This window comes from Drosophila busckii, chromosome 3L (assembly GCF_011750605.1).
Source record: "Drosophila busckii strain San Diego stock center, stock number 13000-0081.31 chromosome 3L, ASM1175060v1, whole genome shotgun sequence".
NCBI classification, from domain to species: domain Eukaryota; kingdom Metazoa; phylum Arthropoda; class Insecta; order Diptera; family Drosophilidae; genus Drosophila; species Drosophila busckii.
In genome coordinates this window covers 2,374,709-2,393,983 of record NC_046606.1, presented here as the reverse complement: position 1 = coordinate 2,393,983, position 19,275 = coordinate 2,374,709, and the positions used below count along the sequence as shown (strand labels likewise).

The following is a 19,275-nucleotide window of genomic DNA, read 5'->3' as shown; positions in this document are numbered from 1 at the left end:
AAAAGTACCTTTTTCTTTAATGTTTATAAGCCAAAAAGTCAGTCCAATAAGAGTTTTGAGTTGCCTGCAACTGCAGTTGATTTGTTTCTCTTTTTTTGTTTGTTTTTGTTTTTTTTTAAATTTTTTGCATTTTTGTTTTTGGATTTGTAGGTCTCTCAAAATACACAATTGTTGTTGAGTTGATTTGTTGCTGTTGATTTTGTTGCTATTTGCAGGAGTTGTTCAGTTGTGGTCCAAAGTTTGCCTCTATATGGCTAAATTGTGGTAATGTTTGTGGTGTGGTGAGTTGTGGTGTGGTGTGTTTTATGTAGTGTGGTGAAGTTCGTAGAAGACGAACGCAGGCGGCTCGAGTAGAAACGGCTTTCATATTCGGAGGGATTTGGTACTGAGTTAAGCCACGCCCACACGCCTACGACCGCCACATACAAGCCGCTTCACTACTCGGAGGAGTAGAGTTTATTCTTGGTCAATGTAAAATCTGGACTTATCATGATAGTATTGCTGCGTGTTAGATTTCTGTATAGATTGGATAAATTAGAGATTTGCATTATGCCAAAGTGTGTGCAGACTTACTTGAGAAACTGTGGTAGCATCGAGGTCCAGCCGCTCTTGTCCTGCTTCAAGGTCAAATACAGCTCGAAGATGGAGACAGTGTCCGGATCCACCTTGAAGGAGGCAATGCGTCTGCATAGCCAATAGCAATTAGTATGGGCTCAATTGGGGGGGATGGGTTCACTCACCTGACATTGTTCGGCTCGCTCTCAAACTCGATGAAGATGGTGCAGGCGCGTTCGCCGCAGGGCTCGCGCTCCGACATGCGTATGATTTGGACAGCAATGCGTTCGGTGAGATTGTTGGGCAAGGTGACCTCGGTGCAGGAGAGATGACGACTCTTGGCGTCGCGCAGCTTGGTCTGCAGCAGCTGTGAGAGCTCCTCCACAGCACTGGGATTCACATCGTCCAGATTGTCGCTGGCGCCCAGACGAGCGCCGGCTGTCGATTGCAGCGGCGAGGCCGGTAACGGAGCTGCCTGCAGCACGTTGGACATGTAGCCAGCGGTGGCGGTGTTGTTCTCACAATTGAGCATATCGAAGCTGGCCATGGCCATGGGTGAGGCGGGCGGCTTGCTGGGGGCCGTTGCAGAGGAGGACGAGGTGGTTGAGGAGAGGCGAGGCCGTGTATGAAGCGCCTGATGCTGACGCATGTGCAACACTGATGCAGGATGGCCATCCACAACATCAGCGTCCGTCAAATCCACGTCCACGTCAGCACTCACCTTATCCCTTGGGCTGTCCGCTAGCGCCTCTGGCGTGGCTGCAACGCCTGTTGCAGTTGTCGTTGTGGGTGCCGTCAGCGGACTCGTCCAGTCTGCAATTGCAAAGAAATAAAAGCGAAGCGCACCACGCTGAATTTAGTCAACCGGCAATGCAAATGACACACATGGAAAAATAAAGTCATGCTCGAAAACAAGCCAAAAGTAAAAAACAGCTGATGTCTGCGCTGCCGCCGGCAAGCGCCTTGCACTCATTTACATACAAACACGCGCTCTCTCTTACTTGCGCGCGCTCTCTTTCGCGCTCACGAACTGTGCGCAGGCTCGCCAAAAAAGACACTCAATGCTTCCAGAGCGCGGGGCAAAGAGAAATCACCTGGCAACAACAGCTGGAAAATCAGCCGTTGTGCCCCTGCTCCCCTCTCGCATTACTTGCATAAGACTGACTGTATGTGTGTGTGTGTGTGTGTTGGAGGGGGGCTTCCTCATTTTGTTGCTTCGCTTCTCTGGCTTCAATCGTTTCCAGCTGACAATTGCTCGTCCGTCCCATCCGCTGTGTGTTGTTGTTCGTTAGTCAGCAGTTTCTTTTGCGTTCGCCTTTGCTGCACTACACACCACACCACACCACCCCGCACCACCCGCAGTCGACATTTAATTTCCTATGCTTTGCTTTTTTGTGTCTTTGCTGTTATTTTAATGCTCAAGCTCACAAAACGAATGTAGACAAAAGCTGAGCAGAGCGCAGCAGCCGCACAGTGGGGCAAAATCAGTGTACTTGTTTAAATTAAGAATTTTGAGCAAAAGCCAGACGCGAAGTCAGACAAATGCGCTGCCTGCTTAATTTACCGTTAGTTTAAGAAATCACACCACTGTTTCGCACACACATTCTAATTTATGTGTGTGCGTCTATAAATTTCTTAATGCTGTTTCATGCTTTATAATATGCAGAAATTAACTACTTGGCTCAACAAGCAAGCATATGTACATTGTACATACTTATGTATGTATGTACATATGTATATGTAATTAGCATTGGCGCACAAACTCTTTGAGCTGCCCCTCCCACAGCGAAACGAAACACACACACACACACACACATACTAGCAAAGCGCGCACGCTATTGTGCCGGCTGAATGGATAATTTGCCTTGTCTCATTCTCATGGCATTTGCTTGTCTCTCGCTCTATCACGCGTTTTGAAGCTCAGCGCAGCACACCCGCGTAATTAAGAAATTAACGGCACATGTTAGCGGCTGGGCTCTCTTAAGTACTTACATACATGCATACATATGTACACATGGCTGAGTATGTATTGAATTTTGACAAACGAATGAATGTGCATGTATGTATGTAAAGAGTTTATGTAAAACGAAAGCGAAATTGAAAAGGAAACAGAAACGACCGCACACACACATTTAATTACAAAGTATACACACATTTGAATCTGATGAGACCCACAGAACGCCCACAACCCACTCCACACTCCATCACGCGACATTCTGCGGACAGCGTGTATGTATACACATACATATGTATGTATGTATTTATGCATGTACGCATTCGAAATCGACAAGAGCAGCAGCAATAAAAACAATAACAGCATAGCAACAGCATCAAGCTAACCACATGCACATGAGTGTACACATACATACACACATATGCATGTTTGAATTGGCATTGTTGTTGTTGCTGCTTTACCTGCTGTGTGAGTGCTGAAGCTTTATTTGTGCACTCTGCGCTTGTTATTGTAAAGCCTGCGCTCAGACAGTCATCTGGGCTGTCGGAGTGTGAGAAAGAGTGAAAGAGACAAGAGCAGGAGTAAGAGATACAACAACATGTCTGTTTGGGGGAGTTGTTGTTGTTGTTGTTGTTGCGGCTGTGGCTGCTGCTTGATATTGCAATCAGGCGAGTGGCCTTGAAAATAAAGTTCTTAATACGTTTTGTTAGTTTTAAAGCTCGAATGTTAAGCTTAATACGTTAAATTGAAGTTCTTGAATTTCTAATAATATGCAAACATATTATATTGTATGTGCATGTATTCATGTTTATGCATGTTATACGAATGTCCTTCGGAAAAGTAAAATTGCATGCGCTCAGTCAGTCATGAAATTAAATTGACTGAGAGAGCAGCCAGCAGGGCTGTGAGGGGCGAGGGGTTAACTGAGCCAGGGCAGGCAGGCAGGCTTTCAGCTTCAGCAGTTAGCAAGGTGTGCATACATACAAATACATAAACACATACATTTATATTATATACATATGTAAATTTGTATGTTTGTGCAAAGACATGTTGTTGCATGCCGCTTCGCCATCCCTCGCTCCCTCTCTCCCTATGTCTGCGCTTGCTTTCTTGCTTTTGCTTGTTATTTGCACCTTTTGGCTGATTTTGTACTTGCAGGACTCACAGCCAGGATACCCCGGCTGAGCTTCGTGTGCTTTCATGTCTAATTTGCACGCCGCCCAAAGTTTAAAGTGACAGGGATTAACAGGATGTTGCATAATCCGTGTTGCAGACACAAGCAAAGGATATGTCGACGACAACAACAACAGCACAAACTGAATAAATAAAGAAGTTGCACAAAAATGCAAATGGAATCAACACCTAGAGCCACTTCCATGGAATCCTTACTTTTCATTACAAGCTTTCAACACACTTTAAAATTAAATATTTTCGAAAATTCACCTCACAAAAATTGATTGAAAAACGTTTCGTTTTTATGTTTGCGTAGAAAATGTTTTCAATGCGCTATAAAATTAATTGAATTAAAAATGTGCCATAAACTTGGGGAACGAACAAACAAAAAAAGAAAAAAAAAAAATATAAAAGATTAATAAGCTTGAAAATGCTGAGAGCACAATAAAATGCGTTTTGTGTAAGTGTTTCGAAATGTGTTTTAATAAAACCATAGAAAACACAAACTCAACGTTAATAATAAATGATTATTTTAATAGAGCAGTAAAAGCTCGAACGTCAAAGAAAAATACAGAAAATGCTAATGAAAGAATCTTGAGGCTCTTTGATCGGCCCAAACATTTTAATGCTTTTAATAGATAAGCTGCTAGGCTGGGTTGTAAAAATCTTTCAGAAATATTTTAAATAGTGTTTGCTTTAAAATTTCAAGGCACTTGTAATAAGAGCGAAAAATGAAACGCGCACTTAAATTCTCGTAGAGTAATTGAATTTGTTTAAATAGATAAATTGGCTGTGCACTCACCTTTAACTTTTGTTGTACCAATGACACCAAATTGTCCCTGAATATGATTTTGTACTGATAGCACTTCCATCTTTAAAGACGTTAATAACAATAATGCTGTTGCTTCTTCTTCTTTAACTTCTCCTTCTCCCTCGCTGCTCTCGTTTGCCGCCGTTGCCGTTCAATTAGATTGTAATTGGAGCTTTTTTTATATTACTTTTTTTCGTTGCGTTTTATTGTATTGTTGTTGGGCATACATATGCATAAGTATATGTATGTGTGTGTTGTAGAAATGCACTTTAATCACAAGAATTTAATTTGTGTGTATGTGTGTGTGGTTGTGTGTTTGAAAGTGTTTATGCTTTCTGCTTTGTATTCATTTCACGTTATTACGTTATTTACGGCACACAATTTTTTTTATTTTTATTTCTGACTGGAGCTCTCATACAAAACAAACAGGCATATGTTGTATGTTGTGTTGTATGTTATGTTTGATTTCCGACGCCTTGCCTGGTTTTGTTTAACAAATAATTGCAAAAAGTATCAACAACTAAATTTGTTATTCTAGTTAAACATTTAAATTTCGTTTCAATACATTCTAAAAAAGCCGAAACTGCCGCCCCGTCTCTCCAATGCTCGCTCGCTCTCGTTCTCTCTCTTTCTTTATGTTTTATGTTTCCTTTTGCGTTGCGTTGCGTTGAGTTTTGCCTTCGATTTTGTAGGTTGTTTTAAAAGCACAGCACTTGTCTTGTATCTTGTTTAATTCTTATTGTTATTGTAGTTTTGGTGGATTTCGCTCGTTGTATCCCAAAAATAAAGGGAATAGGCGATATTTCATTTGAATACTACATAAGTATGTGTGAATTTATGTCTGTCGAAATGATAGGCTGGCTGGCTGGCTGACTGTCTGTCTGTCTCACTGGGCCTCTCGCCTCTGCTGGCGTCGTTCCGTCTCCGAGCGTGTGTGTCTGGTGGGGCTGAGATGCGTTGCGCTGCGTTGCGTGTGACGGCCGCTGCTGTCAGTGAACGACAGAAAACGGCAAAGCTATTTTTTGGGGTTTTGGGGGTGGGTTGCCGTCGACTGAGTTCCGCTCAAACTCTCAATTGCTCGCTCACAGCTGTGCTTGCTTGCTTGCTCTCTCGACTCGTTTCAATAACTGCGCTCGCTCTCCCTCTCGCTCTCTGTGTGCGCCTTGGTATTTGTGTGTGTGTGTGTGTGTGTGTATGGAAAGCTGTTGTTGCTGCTGCTGCTACCAGCTGGTTGCAACAACAACTACAAGCGAACAAGAAAATAAACTATATGTGGAAGATGGACGACACAACGACGGCCACGGCTGACGGCTAACGGTTGAGAGGAGCTTGGGCGGCAACTTCTGTGGCGGAGCAGTTTTCCAAAGCTACTATCCGGCCGGCGGTGTGCGCTACGGCTTTTATAGCAATTTTCACGCTGCGGCAACGCTGCTGCAGCGCAGTCGACGTCGAGTAACTTTTCCTCTTGGCCGTGAATTGGTTCATGTCAAATGCGGTTTCACTCTAAAATTTGAGTGTTTGCTGTACAAGCCGCTGTATCAGCTGTTGTTGTGCTGTCACGCTCAGAGAGCCTTTGCTGCAACTAAGAGAGTTGCGCGCTCAAGAGCAATTGAGTGGCTAAAAATGAAGAGCGAGTAGCGTAAGAGAGGCATTGAGTGAAATATTGCAAATTACTCAAGCAGCGTTGAGCGTGCAAGTCGTTGCCTGTGTATCATTAAAATAATGAATTTTAATAGTTATCTTTAAAGATCACACAGGAGCAAATGGCGCCCACATTATTATCCTGTCATGCTTCCAAGCCACAGTCCATGGACTATTTGTCACTGCTCCAATGCCAAGACGCTGTGAATTGTAAGCGGTGGGTGGGGGGATTAGGCGGAACTGAAGTTGCGACAGTTTTTTCTAGCCTGTATGTTGTTATTTTTTTGCTGTTGTGTCGTTCTTGTTATGCGTTTCTCATTGTTTGCTGGGGATTTACACATGTCAGTTAATGCTGAAAAAATGTTTACACAACACAATTGCCAATGTGGGGTCGGGCTTTGGAATTGACCGGACAGCGGAGCAGCAGGCACAGCATGTGGTGAAAGTTTTAAAGGCCAGCCCCAACTCCTAGTTCCAGCTCAGCCCAGCCCAGCAAGCGCTGTCAAACGTCGAACAGGATAAAAGTCAGCGGCATATAATTAATCAAATGCATGATTTATATAGACTATATAAGCAGATCACACACACACACACATACACAAAAGTTATTTGGGCGTGAGGGCGGATTGTTGTCAATTGACTTGTTCCTGGGCGTTGTTACCAAAAAACGAAACTTTAAATGAATAGAGAGGAGAGCGCTACTATTTAATATATTTGCAGACTTTACAAACTTTAAGTAACAAATATGCTACTTGACATCTAAGCAAAAGTCAAAGACAAACAGCAGAACATTTTAACATTTCAATCCTTTCACTTAAATCCAAATATGTGTGTGTGTGAGGCTGTAATCAGCATAGCTAAGGTATTAAGGAATGCTTGTCGAATTGCGAGGGGAGACGACGACGACCTCAGACTCTGCGTCTTTGTTAACAATTTTTCTTCTACTTTTATTTTTATAATGCCTTGCACGTTTTATCAATAAAATAGCAGCAGAGCCAGCAGCAGCAGAGGCAGCAGCAGCAGGCGCAATCCTTTAAGTTTCGCTTACATGACAGCAATCGCAGCCCCGCCCAACGCCCATCGCCCATCGCCCACATTTCACCCTAGCCACTTGCCCACAGATGAACATCGATTTTCATGTGATTTGTGTAGACGTGTTTGGTTTTTATTGATTTTCACTTGATTCTCTCCATATGCTTAAATATACTTAAGGCAGTACGTGAGCATTTCCAACTCATGGATTTCCTACAGCGACAGGGAGAAGGAATGGGTAACCACAGCAGCAACAGCAGCAGCTCTAATGTCAGGATCATGGCGAGGTTATCAACATAATTTCCACTCTTGCCGCTAGCTTTACATGCCACACCCACACACACACACACACGCATACATATAAACTAAAGCATGGCCATTTCCCCACATGTTTCTAGTTTATGATATGCTAGGTTCCTTTTTCTCTTCGCTCTTAATAATGAAGTTGCTGCTGCTGCTGCTGCTGCTGCTGATGATGATGATGATGTTGCTGCTGCTGCTGCTGCCTCTTGATGATGAAAGCGTGTGCGGTTTGATAACTTTCAAAATTCAGTTCAATTACGTTTTATAACAAATTCCCTTGGCTATAGACAAAACAAACTTGATTATGCGACTTATTGAAACAGAATAAGTTTTTGTTTATTAACAGCTGGCGTCGTTACATATTTAAACAAAAGCTTTAAGTTTCTCCACCCATGCATTGAGCTGCTCTAGTTTGTTCTGATCCTGAGACAATTTGACTATCATTTTTAATAATGCCATTGTAGTCTTATCCTCATCATCAAGAGCAGCGGAAGTTCCAGTTGAGTTGGGCTTGGGAATTTCTTTTTCAGACATTTTGCTGGCCAAAAAGTTTGCTTGATGTTATCTAAAATATAAAAAGTGTAAAGCAATGTGAGATTTACAATTATATGGATAGACTTGCGAATTAGTTAAGTGTCTTAGCTCTAAGTGGGTTGATTTATGCTTAAGAATTGATTGTCAGTCACTCAGTCAGTTAGTCAAGGCAATTGTCAATATTTGATGGGCCTCATCAGCTCTAACGGACACAGACTGTCAAAATGTCAATTGAAACGCCTGTCAGTTGCAGGAGGAGAGAGCGCATTTTGTTTTTTTGAACTTGCCACGCCCACTCAAGATTCGCATTCGTTGCGAGCTGACATTTGACATGATTATGTACATTTGTTGTTGCGGTTGCAATTTGCATGGACCAGCGTTAAGCAAGGACGAAAGCTGTCAGCAACAGCAACTCTAATCTATCAGCGTAGCTCTCTCTCGCTCCCTCTTTATGCGCTTATAGCCGCAGACTAGTTCACACTTTACTTGGCGTCACAACTTTCTTGCCAACAGCAATTCCTGAGTGTGTGTGTGTGCTAGGCACAAGTGTCCTTACAACATTTTTTGTTCCTTAGTTTTCTCTTTTTTTTTCGCTTCCTGCCATTTTTTACTTTGTAACGCAAATTCTGAAGTAAGCATGAATAATGCATGCATTGTGTGTAATTCTTCAAGTACTTTGCCATGCCAGGACGAGAAGCACACATCAGCAAAACTCCCTTTTAAGCGCACAACACCCAAACCCAATTCGCTTGCTCAAGTGTCAACCACTCTACCCCCCCAAAAAAATAAAATAAAAAACCGCACATGCAGTCAACCTATTTATATTTACTTACTTTTTTATACTTTTTTCTTCCCTATAGCCGTTTGTTTGTTGGCGGGTGTCGAAATTTATGGCGCGACTTTTTTGAATTACAAATTTATGCTAGCACCAAAAACTTGTATATTGAAATGAAATACACAAATTAGTTCGATACAATTTTAATGTTTTGAAAGAAATAGTAAATTAAGCTACTGAGCCAAACTTCTGCGTCGTTTTAATTGTTAAACCAAAATGTTTGCTAACAAAGAAATCACTAGTGAAATTTAATTGATTAAATATAAAACACAAATTAGTTCGATACGATTTTAATGTTTTGACAGAAATAGTTAAGTAAGCTGCTGAGGAAAACTTCTGCGTAGTTTTAATTGTTAAACCAAAATGTTTGCTAACAGAGAAATCACTAGTGAAATTTAATTCCGCCGCAGTAATTTTCGCGCGATTTCAAACACACGCAAGCGAATTCATAGCGCGTATTGTTCTGAAGTCAAATTGAAAGCTTAGTGCATTGATTTAGCAGCCGTTAGTTGTCTTAATTTAACTGCCGTTTTTCAGTTGTCACAATTTCTAAGCCAATTGCGTTTTCGATCAATTATTAAAACCGCTTGTCCTGTCATTTGCTCTGATTTGAGTTTGTGTGCTCAGTGTTATTATTTGCAGAAATCTACAATTATATTCCTACTACGCCCCGGACACGCTGCTGACAGTTGTGGGAACTTTGTCAAAGCGTGCGTTACGCCTTTTGGTCATTCAAACTGGGACTGACCGATGGGCGTTGGTGTAATGTCCATTTGGCTGGACATGCAGTGGCGATTTTAAGTGGTTGCACTATTTGATTTTTGCATTATTTAAACAACAGAGACAACCCTATTAAGTGCTAGCGAGCGAGCTATCGATTGGACACAAATTGTTGCAATTGTGTGATTTGCATAACAGCAAGCAAATAATAATAGTTATAACTCTATATAGCACACAGCCACCACACACAAAGCAATTCCAAGTCACATGAATATTTTATTCCGGTCTATAATTTATCGCTTTTTATAACATTTTTTTATTAGCTCAACGGACTCCCAAATATATTTGCTAATGCACGTTGTACGGCCAATTATTCTGTTCTGTCCCAAAATTTAATGTTGCAATTTATGCTACCGCCTACGCTTATATATAATGCTATTAGTGACCCACTCTCTCCACTCGACTACGCATACAAAATTCAGGCTGTCTTCACTGAAAATTCACTTTGTCATTTACGCAGCCATTAGCTGGAGCGACAAAACGAATTTTGGGCCTGGCAGCCGCCCGTGTCACGTCAAGAAGTGGCCAAGTCTTCTGCCCAAACTTGCTAGTTGACCAAATGAGCACCAGGTCCCAGCCCCAGCCCCAACCCACAAACCCCGCCTGCTCTTTCAGCCCTATTCATGCTCAAATGGCCAACTTTCCATTGAGCGCTGGGCGGAGCTGCGTCGCTCTAACAAAGATTCAAACTTTTAAAAGTTTACAGCTTTTCACTTTTTTTTTTCTGCTCGCTCTGCTTTCTTTTCCTTTTCAATTTAAACAAAGAAGCTGTGGCCCAACAGGCTGCTGCTGGCCCCAAAAAGTGGCCACGGTGCGTTGTTAATGGTTTTTGCAAAAAACTTACGAAACAAACTACAGCAGAGCCTGACAGCGACGGCTTCAGCTTCAGCTACAGCTACAGCTTTAGCTGCTGCTGCTGCTTCAGCTGCAGGTCCAGGAGCAAACGACCTGTGCGCGCGCTGAGCACGTCAAAGTAGTCAAGAGGACATGAAAAATGTTGTGTGGGGGTGTAGCCATTGGGGGCGGCTTGAAAACTAGTTGAAAATATTTAACAAATTGTTAAAATAGCAAAGCGCAAATGAATTGCTAAAAGTGTTGAAATTATTGAACTAATCAAGCAGCCCTCGCTTGCTTTAAATACGCACAATGCGGCGTAATGTCACGTACTTTCACTTTTCTGCCGCTCCCCTCCAGCTATTTGACTTGGCAGCGGTAACGCTTTGGCCCAGCTCCCGTGTCCGTCTCCGTGGCAAAATGGGCATTGGCTGGCTTCAATGCGTCGCCCTTTCGACAACGAACCTATTCAGAGGCTTCTCATACGTTTGAATTCTATTAGCCAAAGAAAGGATTTTGCTCTGTGCTTTCAATGGGCCGTTGGCAATGGAGCGGCAGTGGGTGGGGGCAGCTTGTTGTAGCTGTTGCTGTCATAAGCACTTTTTGCTTTGGCCAGGCGAATGTCTCCGGCTATGCCTTCAGTGCCTTCGTTTCGGCCGTTACGTTGCGCCATTTGCCCAGGGGTGTATTTTCATCATTTTTGTTGGTTGGTTGCCGACGCCGACGCCGTTGCCTTTGCCACTGCCACTGCCTCTGCCCGTGGCGCACATCCAATTGACATTTCAGCTTAAGTCATTGTATAAGGCACCAGCACACACACACACACACACAGCCACACACACACACGCATACAAAACGAAAGCATGAGCAGGACAAGTAGCAAGCTAAAGCTGTCCGCCATTCAAGCCAAGCAATCCAACAATTCACAGCACCGAACACACAGCCCCCCTCCCTCCCACAATCCTGCCCAACGTCACTGAGGCTATTCAGCAAGTACCCCCCAGTTCACCCCACCCCCTTTGCATCACAGTGTCGCTTGGCTGTACATTTATTCTGCTCGCTAGGCGAAAAACAAAGCTCAAGGAAGGAAGTAAAGTGCAAAAGCTGCAACAGCAACAAAGGCGCACACAATTACAGCGCTGAGCTGTTGCCCCCCTTGCCCCCTCTACACCTCACTCAACAGCAAAGCGCAGTGGCGGCGGCAGCGGGGTCGGATGTGTGACGAGCGAGGGTTTCGTGTTTACATAAAAACATTTAGACTGATACCAAAGATAGGCGCAGAGCGTCGGCGGCGACGGCATTCGAATTGCTGTGGGGGGAATACAGCTGAGTGGGTTGGCTGGGAGGGGGGGTGGACGCAAATTTGGGTTAACGAAAGGCAGACAAAGTGCGAAAAGGCGACAACAAGCAAAGCAGCAGCATAAAGCAAAGAAAGGCTCAACTAATAGATCCAGAAAATGTCCTTTGCATTAGGATTTAACATAGAACTCAAGTCAAATTTAGCGCAAATACGTGCAAATAAATTAAATTTTTATTAAAATTTGCAATGCAGACGGGCTCAACCGACTGCCGCAGAACTCTACTACGCTCAAAAAATAATTTATGCTCCAGTAACTTAAATTCAATTTAACTAAAGCGCATAAATTATTATTTTTTTTTATTTAATATTGAGCGCTATAAACCACAGAAAATAATTTATTTTCAACTGCAATAGTTCCACAATTTTAATTGCTTATAATTTGATAAACAAATGAAATGCAATATTTTATATTTTGCTCCCCAGTTCCCGAGTCATAGAGCATAATATCCATGCTGGGTCGAGCAGCAAATGAAGGCAATATCTCAAATGGGTACCACATAAACGAAATAATAAATACCAAATGATTTCATTATGAATGGCAGGCAGACATTTATTGCCGCTGAATGTCTACTAAACGTGTAGAGACCAGGACGGGGGGTAGGAGTGGAGTGGAGTCGTGTGGGGGAAGCAGCAGCACACACATTTGGTGGCATTTCTTTCATTACAAGAAATTGCAAAGGAAAATACATACACATACATGCAGAACTAACAAGAAGAAAAATAAGAAAATTTCTTAATTTCGTTTCATTTCATCAGCAGCAGCAGCAGCGACAAGATTTACAACATACTGAGCGCATAAAATAAAAATCTTTTCTTACTTGCCGCCAACTATGGGGGTAGTGGGTATACCGAATTGTTAGCGCAGTATGTAACAGCAGACGAACTAATACACTTTAGTAGCAATTGTTGATTTTGTTGGTGAAACGCATGCAGTGAATTCAACATGGGATTAGCTGGGATTATAGTCCAAGTAACATTTGAGTTCTAGATTAATGTTTAAGAATAAGAAAACAAAAAAGGAGATTGTTGGTGAATTGGTGTTGGTGTTTTTAATTCATATAGAGATGTTATAGCAAGGACATCTCTATATGATTGCTCAATTTACACTTTATGCATTCACAAACACCAACACCAATTCATCAACACCAGCTGTGAATGTTTGAATGGTCGATTACCGATAGACTAAGCAAAGTTGTTGATCGATACCTGGTAAGGTTACAATCAGTTCACCAACGAGCCGTACTGCAGTGAATTTTGAGTTATTTGACAGACAATTATAATTCCTAGAGTATTGCAAGTTCGTTAATTTTTAGCTGCTGCTTTCTTTTCTCTTTTTTATTTGCTAAAATGCCAGCGAGTGAGTGAGTGAGTGGGGGGATGGTGAGCGAAATAAATAAATAGAATAAAAACCTAAGAAATGGAATGAATAAAAATACTCAAACGTACACAAAAGCCGGAGCGACCAACTGACAATGCTTTAGAGCAAAGCCCCCAAAGCCCTTTCTGCCAGTGTTCTTACCATTCAGGAGGCGTTGACAACGTTAATAGTTATGGCTGTATGTGTGTGTGTGTGTATGAGTGGGTTGGGGACATTACACCACCCAATTGAAACGCATATTTCTGCGAGTGCAATAAAACGCACATGTGTTTCCAATCTTTGTGGCAGTCCTGCTGTTGCCCTCGCCGCCACTGCTGAGTCCTCGTCCGCTTGTCATCGTCATAATTTCGGTGTGGTTGGCAAATAAATTTGATTTTGAGCGAATTTTCTCTAGATTGACTGACTGACTGACAGACACTTGGCGATATTGAATAAGGGCACGCGGCGGGGGTTGGGGGTTGGTTCAGTTGTTGTTGCTGTTGCCTGTAGCGCATTGTAGTTAACTCTAGGGGATCGCCGCTCGTCAAGGCAACGCTGCTGCTTTTGCTGACTCTGGCGATTTCCGTTATGGAACTGTTCATTGACCTTAGCATTGTGCAAAAGTTTTCACCCACCCACACCCACACCCACACCCACAAACAACAACAACAAACATAACAAGCATGTCTAACACACATGAAAAGGAAATTGAAACCGTATTCAAGTAATAATAATTCATACAAAGTTATCTTCGTTGCATAACTGCAGACAAGTGTAAGCCAGAGAGCATGAATAATTTAAGCTGACACGAAAAAAGGACAACAAAAGGACCTGACTTCCGACTGTTGACAAAAAGTTCTTTGAGCTATTTAAAATACAATTTCTGCATTTGCTGGCTCTATCAATTTCAACGTTCGTACGATAATTATATTTGCAGCAATACTCTTTTTCAAATTTAAGAATTTCCAAGAATTTTCTGATTAAACTTTAAGCGCACTTGATGTAAATACATAAATGGCGACCCTCGCGCCCAAGCAACGCAGCAAAGGACAAACTTGCCAGGGGCAAGGACACAAAAGTCAGCAAAGTCACAGGCAGACCGAGGGAGCGTGGGTGGGTGGTGGAGTGGAAAGCGCAGCGCAGAGGTGTTGCCAACAGGAAAATCTTCAAATCAGCACAAAAACATTCAACTGCAAACACATTTAGTGTTTATTTCGCATTTATTGAGGGACAGTTGCGTAGTTTCCAAGGCATGAAATAAATGTCCTTGTATATATATATATATATACGTATGTATAAATTGTTTCCAAGTCATTGGACACACACACAGAGAGCAAAGGCAAAATGAAATTAAGTACAAAAATGAAATAAACCCAAAAACATCAGTTGACATTCCATAATAATCATGTTTGTTGCTCATGATGACGACAATGAAGTTAAGAAAAGCTGAAAAGGCAGCTTTATATATTTGTATGTGTGTGTGTGTGTGTGTATCAAAAATTAAAAGTCGAACAATTTTGTTTGTTACTTTGGATTCCAGACGCAATTCATGCGTGCAATTTTAATGGTTGCCACATAGCTTCTTCTTCTTGCCTCATGTGGCAATTACACATGTGTCACGTTTTAATCAAGGCTTTGACTTTTGCTCTAATTGGTAGAGAATATGAGAGAGACCCAAGCTTTATATTGCAATTTAGCAAATATTTAATAGAGAGATATTCATATGTATCCATGGCATAAAATTGATTGCTTTGGCTATTAGCATTAGTTCGATATGAAAACTGACTTTTGGCCTTGTTTTGCGCATATTTATTTTAGGCTGACTGCCATTTGTATAAAGTGTTTGCTCTTAATAAACCCATTTTCACTAAGCACTTTGTCAGCCCTGCTGGGTGGCTCCCTCTCTCTCTCTCTCTCTTTCTCTGTGTGTGTGTGTGAATAAATATTTTGCAAATTCAACTGCTTCCGTTTGTGCTTAACGCACCCGTGCACCTCCACCCCGCTGTTTGTCGAGTGAATATACAATTGAGTGGGATTACCAACCCTCCAAACCCCCCTCTTAACCACCCATCGTTTGGCATTTTCGGGTGGCCCGTGGTTGACGTTCACACGCATTTTACTGTTATTTTAGCATTAAAAGTTCCATTGAGTGGCAAAAGGAAGTGAAAACAATTATCTGCAGGAAAGGTAAAACATAAATCCTCGATTTCAGTTAAGTAAATTGCAAATTTTCGTTTATTACTTTCTATGTCAACGCACTCAGCGACACCCACCCACACACCCACCCACTCGCACAATCACACCAAAAGATTTGTGGTTAAATCGAATCGATATTTTTATATGTTATCGAATTTATTATGCAAACACGCACGCACACACACACACGCGCACACTTAATGCCAATTGCTGTTGAGTCTGGCAAAAAAAAAAAACAGAATTACACGCGTCACAAAATACATAAATATTTTCAATCCAGCACCCAACCAGGTGCAGATAAGCACACACACACACACACACACACAGATGGGGACAACTGTCTGTGTTGAGCAGTTACTCCAAGCAATTGCATAAATCAGCAATTTAAGATTCTCTCCGGCAAACACTTTGTTTAGCATTAAGTATTTGATTATGGCTTTTGCTTATTTGTACATTTGACATACAAAAAGGCGACAAGGAGCAGCAACCCACCAGCTGGAAATCCACCAAAGCAGAATGCATTATATGTCTACCTTTGCACTAGCTTGGGACAATTGATAACCCTGCAATATCATTCATGTGACCTGCAGTGCTGTTGGGTTACTCTCAAAATGAATTTGTACACACTTAGGTTAATGTTTATTATGTATCAATTATGCCTAAGGTAGCATTAGTGCATATGCGCATTATTCAGTTAGCAGTCATACAAATAATTTTTCTAGCTTTTAGTATTCACCATGGCTTACTATCAAAATATACTCTTACGACTGCTAAGCATTTCAACTAAAGTTTTTGGTTGCAATGAATTCAAGTTTGTGCGTCATGAAAATAAATTTGTCAGATCGAACTGCTTACGCCAGTATATGAAACTGATACACATTTTATATGTCTGGCTAGTTATAATATTCACACTGATTGTTTATCGTAACAAGAATTTTCTAAACGCATATAACTACGTAAACATTTATTTGCAACTAGCCGCTTGTATACTGAACACGCGTCTCATAACTACTGCTTATTTTGGCTGGATTTTACTAAAGAAAAGTGATAAATTCTTAGCTCTTTTGAATAATTTTGCGAGCATTCAAAAGCTGCATAAAACTTACTTTGCTAGTGACATACACATACCCTGGTACATTCCAATGTTTTATATGGTACGACAAATAACGTTCTGCGGATTGCTAATCAATTGGAAGTTCTCAGGATCATCTCTAATTGTCCTGCTGAGCTATATACGATTTGTATTGATCGATATTTGTTTTGACTTTGCACTGTTAATGCACCTAAAATTTCTAAAATCGTTAGCTGAGTACTTGATATGTCCTGTGAACAACAAGAAAATAAAACGCTCGAATTGTGTAAAATATTTCGAAAAGTTATTATTAATGCGCACCGAGTTGCAGGAACTCAGTTGTGCACCATACATTGGCAGAATGATAGCTGAGTTGATTTGCTGCATTGTGATTTATTTTACGGTATTTTTTAGCAGTGATAATCAAAAGGCATTAAGATTAGTTAGTGTTCTTTTCGTTGTCGTATTCTTCTGGAATACGCTTGGCGTTGTCTTATTGGGGAAATCTGTCACTAACATGGAACGTCGAATCCTGAGCAGCTTTTATGAGCATGACCTTATTAAATCACTCCGCATGCCAGGTTATAAGCGTGATAAAAACGAATTGGCGGTATGGCTGAAAGATTTTTTAAATTTAAATGTCGTTTTGATATTTTTATTTCTTTACAGATCGAGCTTCTGCATTTCAAAGGATGCACGCTCAACGAAAGATCGGTAACAGTTCGGAATGTGTTTTACTTGAGACCCACAGTTTTATTGGAGAACATTGATTCTATTTTCACGCATACTATATTATTTTTAAGTTTTTCGATTATGTATGATTAACAGACACAATATAATGTATTTACTAATGTGTAAAAATTATCTTTTAGTTGAGAAATGTCACACAATATTTTGAACACACACACAGCTTTAATATGAGAACAACTGTCTGTGTTACGCTGTTACTCCAAGCAAATAGGTTAAGTCCGCAATCCAATTTTAAGATTCTCTTTGGTAACACATTGTTGAGCAATGGCTTTCATTATAATATGTACATTACTGCCCACACACAAAAAGGTTTTTATACATACATACATATGTACACATACAAATAATACATATTGTATCAAATTAAATGAGCAACTGCTGGCTGCTAATAAATTCAGTTGCATTCATTTTAAATACCAAATTCCAAGGAAACTAAAAAGCTAATTGTTTATTAATTATGTGTGTACATACCTGAATATCTTTTGAAACTTGCAAATTGCACTTTATAAGACACACTGATTATTGTGGCGAAATTAGAGTAAAAGATGGTGGACAATTAGTGATGGTAAAATGAGGAATTTTGATTTGGCCGCTACTATCGATTTAAATTGCCTGCATATGCATCGATATAAATGGTATTTTTTTTGCCATTCACAGTCACTGTCATACATACAATCAATATTTCGCTAAGTCAAATTTATAGTTGAGCTTAAATAAGCAATTGTTTAATAGTAAAATTCAACAAAGATAAATTAACATTCGCACTGCACACAATTTTAATTAAAGTTTTGTATATAGATATATAGCCACAATCATGCCATAGAGTCCCAGCACTTCGGCAAATATCAATATTAAGATCATGCCCACAAATAGGCGTGGCTGAGTCGCAGTGCCACGCACGCCTGCATCACCCACAATGCCAATGGCGAAACCAGCTGCCAGACCAGCCAGACCTACAGCAAGTCCAGCTCCAAGTTGTATGTAGCCCTTCTGTATGGAGTATTCGCTATTGATGGAGCCTGCAATGAGTACAGCAACAACTAGGCCATAGATGGCTATAATGCCAGCCATCACCACAGGTATGATCGACTTCATTATCAGATCCGGTCTCTGCACAGCCATTGTGGCTATGCCAACACCAGATATGGCAGTACCATAAGCTGCGCCCAAGGACGAGAAGCAAATCGCGCAGAACGCACCCATAGCGCCAAAGAATACCGAATAGGATGGCTTATCGTTTGCGGCCTCGGCCAGGCCCATGTTGGATTTACTTTTGAAGAGTTTTTAATAAGTTAAGGAATTTGTTAAACACACTGACAGCAAAAGTCGAGAGCAGCAAGTAATCAAGCTGAGTTAAATGTTATTATTCAATATGAGCTACTTTTCTTTTTTATATGTATATGTATGTATGTGCATTTTTATAATACATACATGTAAACTATAGCACAAATGAACAATCAAGTTATTCTTCATATAAGAACATTTTACTTAACGCTTCAAATTAAATATTCAATACACACATACACTTAGTGCTGTGAACATAACTGTGTTTTCATTAGCACATATTTTTGCTAAACAGTCTGCTTTGAATGGAAAGTTTCCATGAAGTCAAAACTAAATACAGCCACATCCTACGGTAAATGCTCTCTAAGCAATGGCGGTGATGCTCTCGTTTAGTCGCAGCAGCGCAGTCGATCGTCTGCATATGAACGAATGCAGCGCTGCGCTCTCTGAGAAAGGCTTGCGCTCTCACCCTTTGTGCTTGCATATCAATGATATCAATGTGTGCAGACAAACGAAAGCAGCGCTGCTCTCGCTGTAGCCCAGCATTAACTGTTACTCACGCTCTCTGAGAAGCTTGCACTCTCACCTTTTGTTCTTGCACTGTGGTTAAAGTGTGTGAGGCTGGCAGGTTCTAAGTCACGTAGGGCAGTTGTTTATGAACTTTCGGTGTTTAAACAAGTAGAGCACAGTGCAGTTGGCAGCATAATTAATTCTAAACAAATGCAATATACTTACTTATGATGCGTAAAAATAAAATATTGATTAAGCTTTATAATACTGTGACAATTAGCATAAAGCTAAAGG

General features: G+C 41.1%; 2 protein-coding genes across 2 annotated transcripts; both read right to left on the bottom strand.

Moving 5' to 3' along the window:
• Positions 1-15: 15 nt before the first annotated feature.
• On the bottom strand, positions 16-5,862 carry LOC108600189 (protein charybde). The gene is made up of 4 exons (XM_017987598.1): positions 4,485-5,862; positions 741-1,368; positions 574-684; positions 16-516 (listed from the first exon to the last, which is right to left on the bottom strand). The coding sequence occupies exons 1-4, from the start codon at positions 4,552-4,554 to the stop codon at positions 438-440; spliced, it is 888 nt and encodes a 295-aa protein (XP_017843087.1). The 5' UTR covers positions 4,555-5,862; the 3' UTR covers positions 16-437.
• A 12,081-nt stretch (positions 5,863-17,943) lies between these two features.
• On the bottom strand, positions 17,944-18,536 carry LOC108599008 (V-type proton ATPase 16 kDa proteolipid subunit). The gene has a single exon (XM_017985785.1). The coding sequence runs from the start codon at positions 18,445-18,447 to the stop codon at positions 17,968-17,970; it is 480 nt and encodes a 159-aa protein (XP_017841274.1). The 5' UTR covers positions 18,448-18,536; the 3' UTR covers positions 17,944-17,967.
• Positions 18,537-19,275: the final 739 nt, after the last annotated feature.

What these genes read in the sequence shown, in the direction of transcription:
- LOC108600189 (XM_017987598.1), bottom strand. Translation starts at nt 4,554, where the DNA reads ATGGAAGTGCTATCAGTACAAAATCATATTCAGGGACAATTTGGTGTC. An exon ending in AGCGAGCCGAACAATGTCAG is followed by an intron (nt 685 to 740) that starts GTGAGTGAACCC and finishes TTGGCTATGCAG; the next exon opens with ACGCATTGCCTCCTTCAAGG. An exon ending in ATGCTACCACAGTTTCTCAA is followed by an intron (nt 517 to 573) that starts GTAAGTCTGCAC and finishes CAATCTATACAG; the next exon opens with AAATCTAACACGCAGCAATA.
- LOC108599008 (XM_017985785.1), bottom strand. Translation starts at nt 18,447, where the DNA reads ATGGGCCTGGCCGAGGCCGCAAACGATAAGCCATCCTATTCGGTATTC.